Source organism: Gorilla gorilla, chromosome 2, assembly GCF_029281585.2.
Source record: "Gorilla gorilla gorilla isolate KB3781 chromosome 2, NHGRI_mGorGor1-v2.1_pri, whole genome shotgun sequence".
Taxonomy (NCBI): domain Eukaryota; kingdom Metazoa; phylum Chordata; class Mammalia; order Primates; family Hominidae; genus Gorilla; species Gorilla gorilla.
Genome location: NC_086017.1, coordinates 64,444,172 through 64,461,002, shown reverse-complemented (window position 1 = coordinate 64,461,002; position 16,831 = coordinate 64,444,172). Strand labels below are relative to the sequence as shown.

Here is a 16,831-nt window from a genome sequence, read left to right as displayed (position 1 = left end):
TGAAAGGATTTGGGGTTCATTGTAAAGACACGCTAACAGTGGAGAAATATATCAGGTGTACCTCCTGAATCCTTCACCTTCCTTCCCTCCCTCTGTTCCTTTATTCTTCCCTCTCTTCTTTCCTCTCCTCTCCTCCCCTCCCCTCCACTGTCCTCCCCTCTCCTTCTTTCTTTCTGTCTTTAAGCAAACAAAATAGAAGCCATGAACCACACTATTCTGAAATTTACATGTGTTTCTTTATCTAACCATATATGATTATCACTCTTTTGTGGTAATATATATAAACCTACTTTATTCTTGTAATTTAGAGCCAAATTATGTTAAATTATACTGGATCTAGAATTTATTTACATGTAGGTTGTTCTCAATTTTTCTCTATGTAAGTTATTTTTAATGTACTCATGACATTTAAAAAGCAGTGCAACTCTTACTATCTTTTATTAGTTTTGAATTGAATACAAGTGAGTATTTGTTCTCTCTGCAAACTTTGTCTCCCTAGGTGTTTCAGCAGGCAACATTTGCCCATGTGCAGAACAGCTACTTTCTGCTTATGATTCATAACATACCCCTCACCCCAGTATCACTCACAAACTGTACATTCTATACCTATAAGGCCAGAGAAGGTAGGAAGTTTTAGAATCCAGGGTACCCCCACTGACAAATCTCAGGCTGAAAGAAAAGTACTGGGGAAAATCCAGCAACTCTGGTGTGTACTTTTGTTAGTTTATGAAGTTTTAGTGACTTCTGATCCCACAAGAAAAGATCAAAACTGCCAAAAAAGATGAAAGTTACATGGGTTTCTAAGATGGGCTGATTTTGCAACAAATATTTGCAAATGAATCTTAAACAGAGCCATGAAATTCAGTGGATTTCAGGACATCTTCATTATAAAACCAGAGAAAAACCATATCATTCTCCTTCCTCACTCTCTTCCCCTACACTCCCCCAAGAGAGGCCACAGGAGGTTCATTTTAAGGTCTGATGAATGGTTCAGAAGGTCTGTAGTAGATTAGGATGAGAGTTTACTCATTTAAATTCTATATTTGAACTCCAGGCTCACCCAATTTGTCATGGTTTCTTTTTCCTTAAAGGAAAAAAAAAAAGTCAGTTATCTGGAACATAAAACAGCAAAGCAAAACTCTCTCCAGACAGTAAACAATAGCTTTAAAAGACAAAACCAAAAATCTAACAGAATTTTAAGACCCCCTTTTCAGGGATGGTGTGCTGTGGGCTATTTCAAGCAAAATCTCGGAAATCTATGTTCCAGGACAACTCAGTTTGATCAAGGCCAGCACTCACCCTCACCTTTCCTCTGTTTTAAGACTCATGGAGATCCTCTCACTACCCCTTCAACATTTTTAAATGGAGTTTATCAAAGGCTGTTATAATTTAAATGATCTACTTCTGACTTCTCAGGGGGTCACCTGAGTATTGTGAAACCAGAATTGGCTGTCAGTGCACAACATCATAATCCCAGCTGTCACCTTCTAGAAGCCCCTTCACGCCCTTTCATTAACTTGAAGTAACACTGCAGTGGCCACCAGGGAAACAGTCCTAAGATGAAAGGCATGGGCAGGAAAGAATCTTGGGTATTTGGCTGTCATAAGAACTTGTCAGCATGCACATGAATATTTTGATTAAAGAATGAAACACCCCAAAGGATCTGGCACATTCTATTCAGACTCATTTAACTCAGGACAGAAGACTAGCATCGATGATCACACCGCGAGTTCTACACAGGTTTATACAGAAGGTCATAATTCTCCATCCCCATCACACAAAGAATGTGAGAAAATGGACTCAAAGCTCCATTCAGGGTGTTTAGACAGAATGAGACAGTGAGAACTGCCAACCCTGGACTCAGATAATTTCACCCAAAATCTCATTCTGATGGCCCTGATTGTATTAAAATGTAATGAGTTTGATGCTTTTGTTTTCAGTGTTTTGCGGATGTTCTAGTGATGTGAAAACAAAACAAAAAAAAACTTTTTTCAACCACAATCCTCTCCCAGGTGGCTTATCTACTCAAATTCATGCATTCATTCATACTTCTATGGAACATCTATCTCATAGGCACTGGCATGGTTGCCCAGAGCATTTTCCTTCGGAAAACCAGGCAAGTCTGCCCAGCAAAGGCCTGCCTCTCAGCCACAGGTATAGGCACCTGAACCAGGCTGCTGACTAGGCTGCCCCACCCCTTGAGATTCAATCATGGCTCCAGAATGGGCACCTGATTTAGCAGAACCAATCAGAGTTCACGGAAGACACCTAGAGGAGATAGCTGGGGAGAGGGGATGACTCCTAACATCCAGTGTAAGGTTTTGGGTGCAGACTTTTCCACCCTAGGAATTTGGTGCTAGGGAAGCTGATGTAAATTTCCATTTTGCTTTTCATGAATTTGCTACTGTCTGCCACATGCCATTAAGTAAGTCCTAAATGAACATGGCCCAACACTGAATTTATGGTAAAAATGGAAACTGGTTTAAAGTTTGAAGCAATGAAGCTCAGCATTATTTAAACATATCCCCAAATACTAATAAAAAAAAAATGCTTTGTCGTCTGAGCTTTTCTCCAAATAAAAAGACCCATACGGTAAGAACATCAAAACTTCCTGTCATTAAAAAGTGAACCACAATCAGTACTTTTTTATATAACTAAAGCAACCTAACATGCATTATACAACCATTCACACTAATTTGATAAAGCTTCTCTTCAAGAATTTCTCACCTACTGCAGATTATTTTTTAATTACACTTTTTATTTTGAGGTAATCATAGATCCACATGTAACTGTAAGAAATAATAAAGAGGCCAAGCATGGTGGCTCATGCCTGTAATCCCAGCACTTTGGGAGGTGAAGACAGCAGGATCACTTGAGCCCAGGAGCTCAAGTCCAACCTGGGCAACACAGCAAGACCCCGTGTCTTACAAATAAAATAATAATAATAATAATAATAATAATAATGAGAAATGCCACACATTCTTTACCTGGTATTCTTCAATGACATGTTACAAACTACAGCATAACATCACAAGGGATACTGACATTGATATGATCAAGACACAGAACAGTTCCACCACCACAAGGAGCCCTCATGTTACCCTTTTATAATCACACTGACCTCTCCCCACTCCCATGCCTAACCCCTGGCAACCACTAATCTGTTCTCTCTTTCTATTAAACTTGTCATTTCAAGAAAGTAATGTGAATGGAATCATGAAGTATGTGTTCTTTTGATATTGGCTTTTTTATTTTTCACTCAGCATGACTCCCTAAAGATTCAAGAATTCATTTACATTCTTGGATGTATCTATCAATAGATTGCTGTTGTTTTTTTAATTACTAAGTAATATTCCATAGTGGCAACATAGAACAGTTTGTTTAACCATTCAGTCATTGAAGGATATCTGGGTTGTTTCTAGTTCTAGGCTATTACAAATAAAGATGCTATGAACATTTCTGTATGGGGCTTTTGTGTGAACATAATTTTAATTTCTGAGATTAATGCCAAGGATGCAATTGCTGAGTAATATAGAAGTTACATATTTAGTTTTAGAAGAAACTGTCAAACTGTCTTCCAGAGTGCCTGTGCTATTTTACATTCCCACAGCAATGTGTGAGTGATCCTGTTTCTCCACATCCTCCCCAATATTTGCTGTTTTTATTCTTTTTATTTTTTATTCTAGTTACTCTGATAGGTATAGTGATATCTAACTGTGGTTTTAATTTTCATTTCCTTCGTGGCTAAGAACACTGAGTATCTTTTCATGTACTTTCTTGCCATCTGTATATCCTCTTCAGTAAAATGTCTATTCATGGCTTTTGCCCATTTTTAAATTCAATTGTGTTTATTGTTGAGTTTTAAGAATTACTTATATATTCTCTATATATTTGTGGACATGTGGACATGTGCTTTGCAAATATCTTCTCTCAATCTGTAGCTTATCTTTTCATCCTGTTAACAGAGTCTTTCACATAGCAAAAGGTTTAGTTCTTTTTTTTTCATTTTAATGAGATCCACTTTAACAAATTTTCCTTTTACAAATTATATTTTTGATGTAAAGCCTAAGAACGCTTTGCCTAGCCCTACATCTTGAAGATTTTCTCCCCACATCCATTTTTTTTTCAAAAATGTCATGGTTGCACAGTTTTAAGTCTTTGATCCGTTTGAGTTAAATGTTGTTTCAGTTGTGAGGTTTGAGTCAAGGTTAATTTGTTGTTTTTTGTTTGTTTTTGTCTGTGAATGATCAATTGCTCCAGAGCCATTTGTTGAAAAGATATCCTTCCTCCATCGAATTGTTTCTGCACCTTTGTCTAAAATCAGTTGGGTGTATGTATGTGGGTATATGTCTTGTGTTCTCTATTCTATTCCATTAATCTATATGTCTATTTCTCTTCTAATGCCACATTCTCTTGTGTACTGTTACTATATAATAGGCCTTAACATTGGGTAGATTGATTCCTTCTACTTCATTCTTCTTTAAGATCATCTTACTATTCTAGGGACTGTGACTTCCTAGGTAAACTCTAGAACACTCTACACAAATCTTGCAGATATTTCTATAGGAATTGTATCAAACCTAAACACAGTTTGGTATTATTATACATACATATTAAATTAAACCTACATATTAATATTAAATATATAACTATTAAATATGTAAATATTAAACCTACATATCAATTTGAAAAAAAATGACACCTTTACCCTGTGGAGACTTCTCATCCATGAACATGGTAAGTCTCTCCAATTATTTAGGTCTTCTTTGATTTCCTTCATCAGTATTTTGTAATTTTCAGCAAATATAGCCTATATACACATGTTTTGTTAGGCTTATTTCTTTGGAACAATTATAAATTGTATTATGTTTTAAATTTCAGTTACCATAGGTTCATTGTTTGTATTAACGTAGAGAAATAGGATGGTTTTTGTGTCGATCTTGTATATGTGACCTTACTGAGCTCTCTTATTAGTTCTAGGAAATTTTTTTGTGTGTAGATTCTTTGAGATTTTCTATGTACACAATCATGTTATCTGAATATAGGAAGTTTTACTTCTTCCTTTGTAACCCATATGCCTTTTACTTCTTTTCCTGGCCTGACTAAAACTTAACACTTTGTCAAATGTCAGTGTGGACATCCTTACCTGTTCCTGATCTTAAGAGGAAAAGCTTTCAAACTTTCACTGTTAAGTTTGATGTTACCTGTAGGTTTCTGTAGATGGTCTCTATCAATTTGGATAAGTTACTTCCCATTCCCAATGCACTGAGAAGTTTTGTATTTTTAAAATTATAAAGGGTGTTTTTTATCAAATGCCTTTTCTGAGTCAATTAATATGATCATATGAGTTGTCATTTTCAGCTTGTTGATATAGTAGATTACATTGATTGATTTGACATGGATGTTACATTGGCTTTGCATATCTAAATAATCCTGCTTGGAGGTAGCATATTATTTTTTATATACATCATTGGGTTTGATGTGCTGAAATTTTGTTGAGGATTCTTGCATGTAAGTTCATAAGAAATATTGTTCTTTTTCTGCACTGTCTTTGGTTTGTCAGGGAAATGCCAGCCTTATAAAATGAGCTGGGGTGATTTCCTTACTCTTCTATTTTTCTGGAAGAGATTGTGTAAAATTGACATTAATTCTTCTTTAAATGTTTGGTAGAATTCTCCAGTGAAAGCATCCAGACCTGAAAATGGTTTTTTTGGCAGGGAGAGGGTGCTTTTAAATTATCAACTCAATTCCTTTAATAGTTATAGGATTAGTCTAGCTATCTATTTCATCTTGGTTGAATTTTGGAAGTTTGCAGCTTTGAGAATTTAATCAATTTTTTTCTAAGTCGTTAATTCATGAGTGTAAAGTTGTTTACAATAGTATTTTATTATCGTTTTAATGACTGCAGGTTCAGTACTGGCATCTCTTGTTTCATTCCTGATATTGCTGATTTGTCTTCTCTTTATTTTTTTTAATTTTTTTAATTTGGTTTTTTGAGACAGAGTCTTGCTCTGTCGCCAGGCTGGAGTGCAGTGGCACCATCTCAGCTTACTGCAACCTCTGTCTCCCGGGTTCAAGCGATTCTCCTGCCTCAACCTACCGAGTAGCTGGGACTATAGGCACATGCCACCACCCCCAGTTAATTTCTGCATTTTTAGTAGAGACAGGGTTTCACAATGGTGGCCAGGATGGTCTCCAACTCCTGACCTCAGGTGATCCATCTGCCTCGGCCTCCCAAAGTGCTGGGATTACATGCTTGAGCCACCGCGCCTGCCCCTCTCTTTTCATTTTTATCAGTCTTGGTAGAGGTTTATCAGTTTTACTGATTTAAAGAACCAGCTTTTGGTGTCATTGATTTTTCTCTACTGTTTTCCTATTTCAATTTAGTTGAGTTTGGCTCTTTATTATTTTCTCCCTTCTGCTTGCTTTAGTTTTATTTTGCACTATTTTTTCTAATTTCTTGAGGTGGAAACTTCAATTATTAGAGAACTTAAATACATAAGTATATAGTGCTATAAATTTCTCCCCTAACATTGCTATAGCTTTGTTCCACCTCTTTTGATATGTAATCTTTGTTTTCATTCGGATTTATATTTTTTTAAATTTCTTTTAAGACTTCCTCTTTGACCCAAGTATTTTTTTAATAGTATACTGTTTAATTTCTAAGTGTCTGGGGATTTTTCTGCTGTCTTTCTGTTATGAATTTCCTGTTCTATTCCATTTTCATCAAAAATTATAGTCTACAATTTTAAAGATTTAATTTTAAGGTTTCTACTATGACCCAGGATGTTTTATCTTGCTTAATGTTCCATAGGTGCTTGAGAAGAACGTGTATTCTGCTGTTATTTAGATAGAGTGCTCTATAAATGTCATTTCAATCTCATTGGTTGATGGTGTTGTTCAGCTCTTCTATATCCTTGCTGACTTTTTGTACAGTAGCCTATCAACTGGTGACTGTGGAATGTACAAGTCCCAACTATAATTGTAAATCTGTCTATTTCTATCCTCAGCTCTAACAGTCTCTGCTTTGTGTATTTTGAAACTGTGTATTTTGATCCAAACACACTTAGGATTGTAATGTTTTTCTATGCGAGTGATCCTTTTATCATTATGAAATATCCCTTTCTTTGTCTCTAGTAATTTTCTTTGCCCTGAAGACTTTATATGGTATTAATATAATCACTCTTACTTTAAAATTAATGTTAGCATGGTACATATTTTTCTGATTTTTTTTTACTTTCAACATATCTGTCACTGTATTTCAAATGAGTTTCTTTTCTTTTCTTTTTTTTTTGAGATGGATCTCACTCTATTGCCCAGGCTGGAGTGCAGTGGTGCAATCTTGGCTCACTGCAACCTCCACCTCCCGGGTTCAAGTGATTCTCCTGCCTCAGCCTCCCAAGTAGCTGGGACTACAGGCATGTGCCACCATGCCCAGCTAATTTTTTGTACTTTTAGTAGAGACGGGATTTCAACATGTTAGCCAGGATGTTCTCGATTTCCTGACCCCATGATCTGCCTGCCTCGGCCTCCCAAAGTGCTAGGATTACAGGCATGAACCACTGTGCCAGGCCTCAAGTGAGTTTCTTATACTCAGCATATGGTCATATGGTTGGATCATGTTTGTTTGTGTTTTTTTAATCCACTCAAACAATCTCTGCCTTGACATTGATGGTCTTAAGAACACGTAAATTTCAGGTGATATATTTTGGCTGTGTCCCACCCAAATCTCATCTTGAATTTGAGCTCCCATAATCCCCATGTGTCATTGGAGGGACCCGGTGGAAGGTAACTGAATCATGAAGGTGGGTTTTTCCTATGCTGTTCTCATGATACTGAACAAATTTCATGAGATCTGATGATTTTATAAAGGGCAGTTCCTCTGCACATGCTCTCTTGCCTGCTGCCATGTAAGATGTGCCTTTGCTCTTTCTTTGCCTTCTGCCATGATTGTGAGGCCTCCCCAGCTATGTGGAACTTGGGTCCATTAAACCTCTTTTTCTTTATAAATTACGCAGTCTCAGGTATGTCTTTATTAGCAGAGAGCAGACTAATACATAAGGTGATTAATGATATATTAAAACTTGAGTCTGCCAATTTATTTTTTTCCTATTCATCCTCTTTCTAATTCCTCTGTTTCTCATTTCTTACCTTCCTATGAGTTACTTTTTAAGAATAACTCTCTGTATTGTTTTCTTAGTGGTTGCTGTAGGTATTATGGTACAAATATGTAATTTATTACTGTCTACTCATATCAGTATTTACCATTTCCATTGAAGTATAGAAACCTTCTATTTAGGTCCCTTTACCCTCCACACTTTTAAAATATAATTGTCTTAAGTATTCCATCCATAAACATTGGGTATCACATCAGATGGTGTTAGGCCAGTTTTGCTTCAACTATCAAACATAATTTAAGAATTGTCTGAGAATTAGGATACTCTAATTGTAATCTTCTTACTCATTCCAATGTTGTTCTCTCCTTTCTGAATTTCCAAGCTTTCTTTCCTTATTTCCTTTCTGTTTAGAGAATTCCCTTTAGACATTATTTAAGGGTAGGTTTACAGGCAACAGTTTTACAGTTTTCCTTCCATTGAGAATGCCTTTATTTCTCCGTCATTCCTGATGGATATTTTCACTGGATATAGAATCCTGGGTTGGCAGTTCTTTTCTTTCAGTATTTGAAAAATGCTATGCTACTTACTTCTGGTCTTCACGATTTCATATGAGAAATCTATGTAATTCAAATTGGTGTTCCATATAAGCAATGTGTCCTTTCTCTCTGGCTGTTTCTAGATTTTTTTCTTGTCTAATTATATTTATGATGTGTCTTGGCATGGATTTACATAGGTTTATTCTATTTGGAGTTTGCATAACCTCTTGAATATGTATGCTTACACCTTTTACCCAGTTTGGGGGAGTTTCCAGACGATACATCTTTAAATACCTCTTCAGTCCCATTCTCTCTCTCCTCTCCTATGACTTTGATGTAATTAATGTTATTTTTTTGTTATTGTCCCTCAAGTCCCTGAGACTGTTCATTTTGGTCCAGTCTATTTTCTCTCTGTTGTTCAAATTGGGTAATTGCTATTGATCTGTCCTGAAATTCACTGATTTTATCTGCTGTCATCTTCACTCTATCGAGCTCATCAGTGAGCTTTTATTTAGTGGTTGTATTTTTCAGTTCAATAATTTCCATTTGGCTCTATTTTATAACTTCTATTTCTTTGGGAGATTTTCTACTGTTTCATTTGTTGCAAGAGAATTCCTAATTGCTTGTTAAAACAATTTTGTAATTCCAACATCCAATTCATGTAAATACTGGCTTCTGTTGATTGTTTTTTTCTCATTCATGTTGTGATTTTCCCAGTGCTTGGCATTTTAATTGCATTCTGGGCATTATGGATTTTATATTATGAGACTCTGGATCCGATTTCATCTTTTCTCTTAGCAGTCATTCTCGGTAGGAGAAGGGCCAAGGGGGTATGCGTGGGGCAAAAGATCAACTTCTTATTTGGCCCCACTGAAACCATGTAGGATTGGTTGTTCCGTTGATATTCAGCTGGAGTAGAAAAAGTGTTGTCACAAAGGTTTTCTGTGGTCCTTTGGCTAGAAGGAACAAGATTTTCTGGGACTTTCTTTTTTTTTTTTAATCTGTGCCTACTGTTGGTCCAGGTGAGATTCTGGAATGCTCTATTCAGGATATATGGGAGTCAAAGAGGAAAATCAGGGAACTTCCCTTTTGTCTTTAAGACCCAAAGTCCCTAGACATTTCATTTTCTCCTTTTCAAATCTTCTTATACAGATTAAGCATACTAATCCAAAAATCCAAGATCCAAAATATGAAATTCTCCAAAATCTGAAACTTTTTGAGAACCGATATAATGCTCAACAGTCATACCCAAAGGAAATGCTCATTGGAGCACTGTGGATTTCAGATTTTCAGATTAGGGATGCTCAACCTGTAAGTATAATGCAAATATTCCAAAATCTGAAAAATCAGAAACACTTCTAGTCCCAACCATTTTAGATAAGGAATACTCAACCTATACTTGTTTGTTGCGTTATGTCTAGGGCTTCTCAGCTATAAAGGTGAGGACCTCATTGGAATATGGTTACTCCATATTGGCAGAATAAGAAGTCCAGATTAGTTTTTATATTCAAAAGTATTCCAGTCTTCAATATCCATAAACTCATAGGCAATTTAGAATAATTTCTTAGCCCATTTCCTCTAATGACTTTTTTTCATTCATAAAACTTCCTATTTCCAAAGATCATACTGTCCTTTGTTCCTCTGGGAAGCAATCTGAAGGAAGGCTTTGATCATTTAAGTGTTTGTTCTGTTTAACGTTGCAAGCACCAGGATGGAACACCTATTTGAGGCTCTGGAGGATATTACAATATTACAATATTGGAATAGGGATGAGATCTTCACTTACACAATGGCCAAACAACGGGAAAGTCTCTAGAAAAATGTAGCTATAGACTTAAGTCACTTTTCTTACCTTAGCCTAGACAATTACCATGAATGAGCATTCTCAGGTTACACCTCTTCTTTGAACTTCAGTGTACTTGGTTCCTCACTCCTAAATATGAAGCTTATCATGGTGCTTCTTTCCCCTCAAATTGAAGCCCAGATATTAACTCTAGTGTATTTTTCACTTTATACGTTGTGTTCCAACTGGAATGAATTTCTCCCAATCCTCTGTTGCTCACTTCCTCAAAGACACCCAAATTAAGTGCTTCTACTACCTGCATCTAAGACAGCACCAACACAATACGAGCCAGGGGATTCTCTCCAGCACATAGAATGTGCCTCACAAAAGCCTGCCTTGGCCATTGCCCCCAGCTACCTCATGCAGGTCTGCTCTCCAGGGGAAGAGCAGCTCTGTGTGTCAGGTACAGAAAATCAACATGGGCAATGACAGCTGTGAGTCCCAGAAGCTGTGACATGGCTGCAGCCACAGCTATACCTTCAAGTGAAATTGTCAACTGGCCCTGTAGGGGTGGTATAGTGGTGGTTGCGGTAGCTGTACTGACAAATTTAAAGGTGGCTAAAGGGAAACAGGATTTATTTTACAGAAGTCTACTACAGAAATTTTCCTAGGATACTCCAAAACTGGAGTGGAAACCTCTATCCCATTGTGTAAGATTCTCCTTTAACTTATCGTCCTTTTGTTCCACAATATTAATGGAACAGGCAATGCTTGGCACATTGAGGATACAGTAGTGAGCAGACAGCATTCCTATCCTTGTAAGGCTTACCTTCAATGGCAGACAAGTTACCCCAACAGTTACCCCAATGACCATTTAATCAATCGTGAGAAGGACAAGGGAAATAACAAGTGGGTTCAATTTTCTTTGAAATCTCAGCAAGAGCCATATTCTTTCAAGAGTGTCAACGTCAGCATCAAGCACACCATAGCATTGTGTTTATTAGAGCACAAGGACAATAAGTGAATGCAATTGTTTCAGAACTAGCAAGCCTTTGAATTCAATGTAATTATTTGAGTGCCACGATTTTCTTTGTGCTCTTAATAAATATTCTACACATGGGGGCTCCAAGGGCCTCAATGAAAGGGCAGTGCATTTGATAAGACAGATTTATTGTGAAACAATCACTATGAGGGAGACACGGGTGTACCATGACTGGAATGCTCCCCCGAGCTGCCCCTACCTCTTTGTTTGTCCTGTCGGCTTGCACCAAAGTTCCATTCAGGCAAGGTTCCACATAGTGAAGCTCCTCATTATACTGCAAAGGAAAAAAGTCAAGAAGGAACACTTAATTAAGGAATTGAAGGGTACTTCTTAATAATTTAAGGAGGTATGCACACAAACAAAAAAGCGGCACAATCACAGGCTCCATTTATTCACATAAGGTGATGAACTCTCTCATGGGTGTCCCTCTAGACACCTATGATTATGTGCTGCAGACAGACTTTATTCTTTTCTTGTTTGAAGGAGAAACTTCTAGAGCATGTGCTGATAGCTGGCAGGGTTCAGGGTGCACCCTGTTAACTGACCATTCTTTGGGGTTGCCTCCAAACACTGGCAGTTCCCTGGGCATGGCTGACAGCCCATGGTCCTGGTGGGAGCTGAAGAGCATCCCAGAGTTGCATGGATACAGCTCCAGCTACTGTCTTTGGCTTCATGGAACCAAGGGACACATGTGTGGCTTACACAGGAGTGGGGACAGAATAAGCCTTGATGTTCCCTGGTCACTCTGCAAGGGTATGTGGGTGCTGAGCAGGAAACTGTCCATGCACAATTTCCCATACATTGCCAACACCGGCACTCCCATCACTTCAATCCCAGAATATCCAGAATACAACCCCCCCCCCCCTTTTTTTTTGCCCAAAGCTCACAACCAGGTAGCAAAAATGTGAGTATTCTCATCATTTCTCTCAGCAAGCTTGCTTCTCTGCCCTGCAGGGAGGCTGGTCCTTACACATCTGATCGTGTTGCCTCTTGTCAATCCTATTCACAGCTCCCATTGCTGTGCAGATGAGTGTTCCCGGGACTTTGCGAGGCTCTGGACCCTTGGTCCTGCTGACACTCTAGCATCTTTACTCATCATCCTTCCCCTAAAACTTATCCTGGCCAGCCATTATTCCCCTGCTGTCCTCTGACATGTCTCCTCTTTTCCTTCAGTCCCTCCAATGCTGGGACCCCTGCTTTGAGCTCTCGCTCTGGCACCTCTTCTCTCTGGCTGACTCCTGTTCACCTCCTGGGTCAGATTATTCCCACCTCCTCTGGGAAGCAGCCTCTGGTGCAGGCTAGGCACTGGGTTAGGTCCCTCTTCTATATAATCCCTGTAAATTCTAATCATCTGTTGGCCGGATTCCCCACCACAAAGTGGGACCACACCATTAGGGCCCATGCCTGGTCCTTCAGTGTTATTTTCTGCAGCAAGCACAGGGCTGGACCCATAGTAGGTGCCTGAGGACCATTTGATTGATGACAGTGTTATGGTATATCTACTTTAGCAGCCAAAGAGGCCCAGAGCTCCTGAGAGAAGAGAACAGAACCATCTCTCCCAGACCCAGCTGACTCTTGAGCAAAGAGGGCCTAGGGAGTTTGTGCTTTAAAACTAAAGTCAGCGAGGACCATGCAGGGCTGTGAGCAAGGGAGTGAGTGAAATAAAGATATGAGTTTGGGAAATCCCTCTGGATACACCGCAGGGACAGGTCGAAGAGGGGCTAGACCTAAAGCTGCTCAAGAGCAACTGGGATGCATCAGGTTTCCCATGGAGAGAAGCTCACTAAGCAAGCAGAAGTGGTGATCAAACTGACCTTGGCAATTAACTGTTACTGAGCACTTACTGCATCTAGGCAGCAGGGAAACTTCATCTGCACGTTATCTTAGCATCGTTTGGCAAGCACGTCCAATCACTCACCCTTTACAGATGGGGAAACTGAGGCACAGCAAAACTTATCGACTTGCCCAAAGACACCAGAGAGTAAGTGAGGGGTGGTGGAGTCCAGATTCAAATTCAGGCAGTCTGACCTCACTGCCACTCACAACAGGTCCTCAACGCCCCCAACTTATCCTCTCTGGCCCCCAAACCTCCAGATCTCCCCATCAGTCAGGCTTGTGCCCTCTCTTTCATCTTTGCTTTTAGTCATATAAAAAGCATTTGAAAAATTATATCCCAATGATTTGAGGGCTTAAATATCTTCTAACAAGGCATGGAGAAAAAATATATTTATGACATTAGCCATTGACAAATGGGAGTATGACTTTTAGTCAACAAACAGAACATCACTCAGGATCCAAGAAGCAACTGCAGAGTTCAATATGAAGGAAAACTTCTCCAAACCTCTCAATCTCTGTTGGACTGACCCTGGAAGTTGCTGAGAAAACAGCCAATCCCCTCTCCTTCACTTCCCTTGCTGACTCATTTGGTTTAGGGTGACAATACACCAATTTCTAAGGCCTGAAGCACAAAGGGTCTTAGCCAGTCACAGCCATCCAGTTCCCCTTTGTTGGACACGACCTTTTATAGGCTGCCCTGCAGCTAGGGGCAGTCAAATGACCATGACATAAGGGAAAGTTTGATGGGCAGTTTCAGTGAAACGTTTTCCTGCCATTAAGGGAAAACTCATCTATACTCACTCTTTTCTTCCTGCTTGGGATGCTATTGAGGAGTTGCTGCAGCCATTTTGCAACTATGAGGTTACAAGAGAAAGAATGGAATGCAAAGCCCAAGGAAGACAGAGCAGGAAGATGGAGCCAGTGTGGGCCCCTGAAGATAATGTTGAGCTACTGTGCAAAAGCTGCAGCCACCTTCCTCCAGGCTTCTTACATGACATTATCAGATGCCTGTATGCTGAACCAACTTTTCCTCACCTGTTCTGTAAACCACAGCCCAAAACTTTCCTAACTGAGGTTCCCACCGTGGTTTTACTTCCTCTCATTCTTCCATTTTCCAGGTAAATTGATTTACTTCATTGACATTCTACCTAATACACACTCTCAAAATTGATTCCTGGGGTTGTACAGTTTGAGCTGGGAGTCAGGTCACCTGGGTCCAAGTCCTGCCTCTACCGTGTACTCACTGTGTGGCCTTGGAGAAGTTGCTAAGCCTCTCTGATCCCAGAATCTTATGCATAAGAAGATATTAATTCACCTTCAGTCTCCCTCTGAGGGCCCCTGCAGAAATTGAGTGAGGCAACAGACCTGAAACTGCCTTGCTAATATAAAAGTCTATACTTGTGGGGGCTCCAGAGGGGATTTAAAAGTCAAGAAGACCAAGGAGTTCTTGCCCTCATCAGGGAGGTACATGTGCAGTAATCAAAACCATGCTTGCCATCACTGTGTGTGCTATGGCCTCAGTGGAAGAATCCGCTCTTCAGAATCCCAGCCAGCTTGTTAGTGGCATCATCCAAGCTTGCAGTTGACTAATTTCCCTTGACTGCATCAGGATAAAGCTATGCTGAGCAATCTGGTCTGTATCACCAGAGGGAGCCGGGCTCAGCCATGTATGTAAGGGAACTGTGCACACCAGGCAGCTGTACTAAGGAGGCCTGCTAGCTATGCACGCTCCTCTCACTACCCAACAGCTCCTCCCGAGGGGGACCCCAAGGATGCCCTGTGCACGGAACTGCTTCCAGACTCCTCGCAGCCCTTTATTTGGAAATCTTTCAGCTTCTGCATTTTTGTGTATGTTCTCTAGATTTCTATTTTGTGAAACGATGATGTAGAAGAGCCATATATATTTACAACTCAAGATTTGGTCACCTCTTGCCCTAAGACACAACAGCCTTATAAATGGCTCTCCTTGATCCCTAATGAAATAATCTGATATCAACAGTCAAAGAAGAAAAGGATACAATGTACATCATCACCAGCTAGATGCAATTTCCTTCTATAATTTGCTTTTACTCCCCTGCACTACCAGGATTGAACCCTAAAGACGTACTTAAACTTCCCCTTTCTGCCCAAGTGGTTAGTCCTTCTTGCAAATTTCTGGGAAATGGGAAGAGTCTCTTAGGAAGACAGGAGTGGGCCCAGGCTGCCCTGGAAATGGGTCCAGTCCAGCCCACCAACTACACGGTAAGGAAATGGACAAACAGCTTTCACCCTTTAAAGAGCTTAGAGGCTGCCACATAGCATACGGGGACTCGGATGCTGTTGGCTTTCTTCTCCCTGCTTCCTTCCTGGTTGGCTTTCCTTTTCTGATTCTCACAAGGGTAGAACAGTAGAGCTAAAGCAACTGAGGCAAGCAGGCCCGGGTTCAAATCCTGACTCTGCCACACACTAGCTGGGTGAGCTTGGCCTCAGCTTTTGTGTTGGGGAAACAGGTATTCTAACTGCACCTCTTTCATGAGCTCACTGTGAGGATGAAATAAGTCAACATAGAACCTGGCACGTAAGAATGAGAAAGGCATCTAGGTGCACAGGCACAAATGCACAAAAAAGAAAGAAAATATATATGTGAGTGTGATGTGTGCTACACAGAGTGAAAGGCCAACAGATGACACCCTGCACCCAGAGCTGGAACTTGCTATGAAGGAAGAGGGTGATGTCTGTGACGGCAAAGTGACTCACTCTTTGGAACAGGGGCATGTGTCCTTGGCCTTCTCTGGAGATCATGGATCTGCATTTGTTGGGGATAAGATGCCATGTCATCAGGCACATGTCACTATCTACGTACCCAAGACAAGCCCATGATGTCTGGCCACACACTGTCCCACTCTAAGCCACCCTCTGAATCCTCCCAGGGACCGGGGTCTTTGGCAGATAGGGAGCCAAGACAGTGCAGCCAGCTTACTGGGAAATCCCCACGCAGGAAGGCATCTGCCACAGAACTCTTCACTTCTTTATTTGCTCACTGAATATTACCCTAAGCACCTACTGTGTGCTGGGGACATAAAACACTGGCTAAGTTTGCTCATGACCATCATTGTAGAGTGACAATGAACTGTTTTTTACTTTTCTTAGTAAAAGAGTATGTTTACTCTTGTTCCATCTGAACATAAGGTCTTTTTTCCTTTTGTTTGTTTTTGTTTGTTTGTTTTTGAAACGCGGGTCTCACTCAGGTATCACCCAGGCTGGAGTGCAGTGGTGTGATCACAGCTCACTGCAGCCTCCACCTCCCAGGGTCAAGCAGTCCTTCTGACTCAGCTTCCCAAATAGTTCGGACCACAGGCACATGCCACCACGTCCAGCTAATTTTTTTATTATTCTTTGTAGCAACAAGGTCTCCCTATGTTGCCCAGGCTGGTCTCGAACTCCTGGGCTCGAGCAATCCTCCTGCCTCAGCCTCCCAAGTACTAGGATTATAGGCATGAGCCACTGCACCTGGCCCTGGCTTTCCTTTTTATAACAA

General features: G+C 40.1%; 1 protein-coding gene across 3 annotated transcripts in view; it reads right to left on the bottom strand.

Annotated features, from left to right (window-relative positions):
• CACNA2D3 (calcium voltage-gated channel auxiliary subunit alpha2delta 3) overlaps positions 1 to 16,831 on the bottom strand; it is a 939,729-nt gene that overhangs the window by 474,671 nt on the left and 448,227 nt on the right. For all 3 annotated transcript variants that reach the window (XM_031009416.3, XM_031009417.3, XM_055383540.2), the window contains exon 9: positions 11,678 to 11,752. In XM_031009416.3, the coding sequence (XP_030865276.1) occupies positions 11,678 to 11,752 (75 nt within the window). The remainder of the gene's footprint in view (positions 1 to 11,677; positions 11,753 to 16,831) is intronic.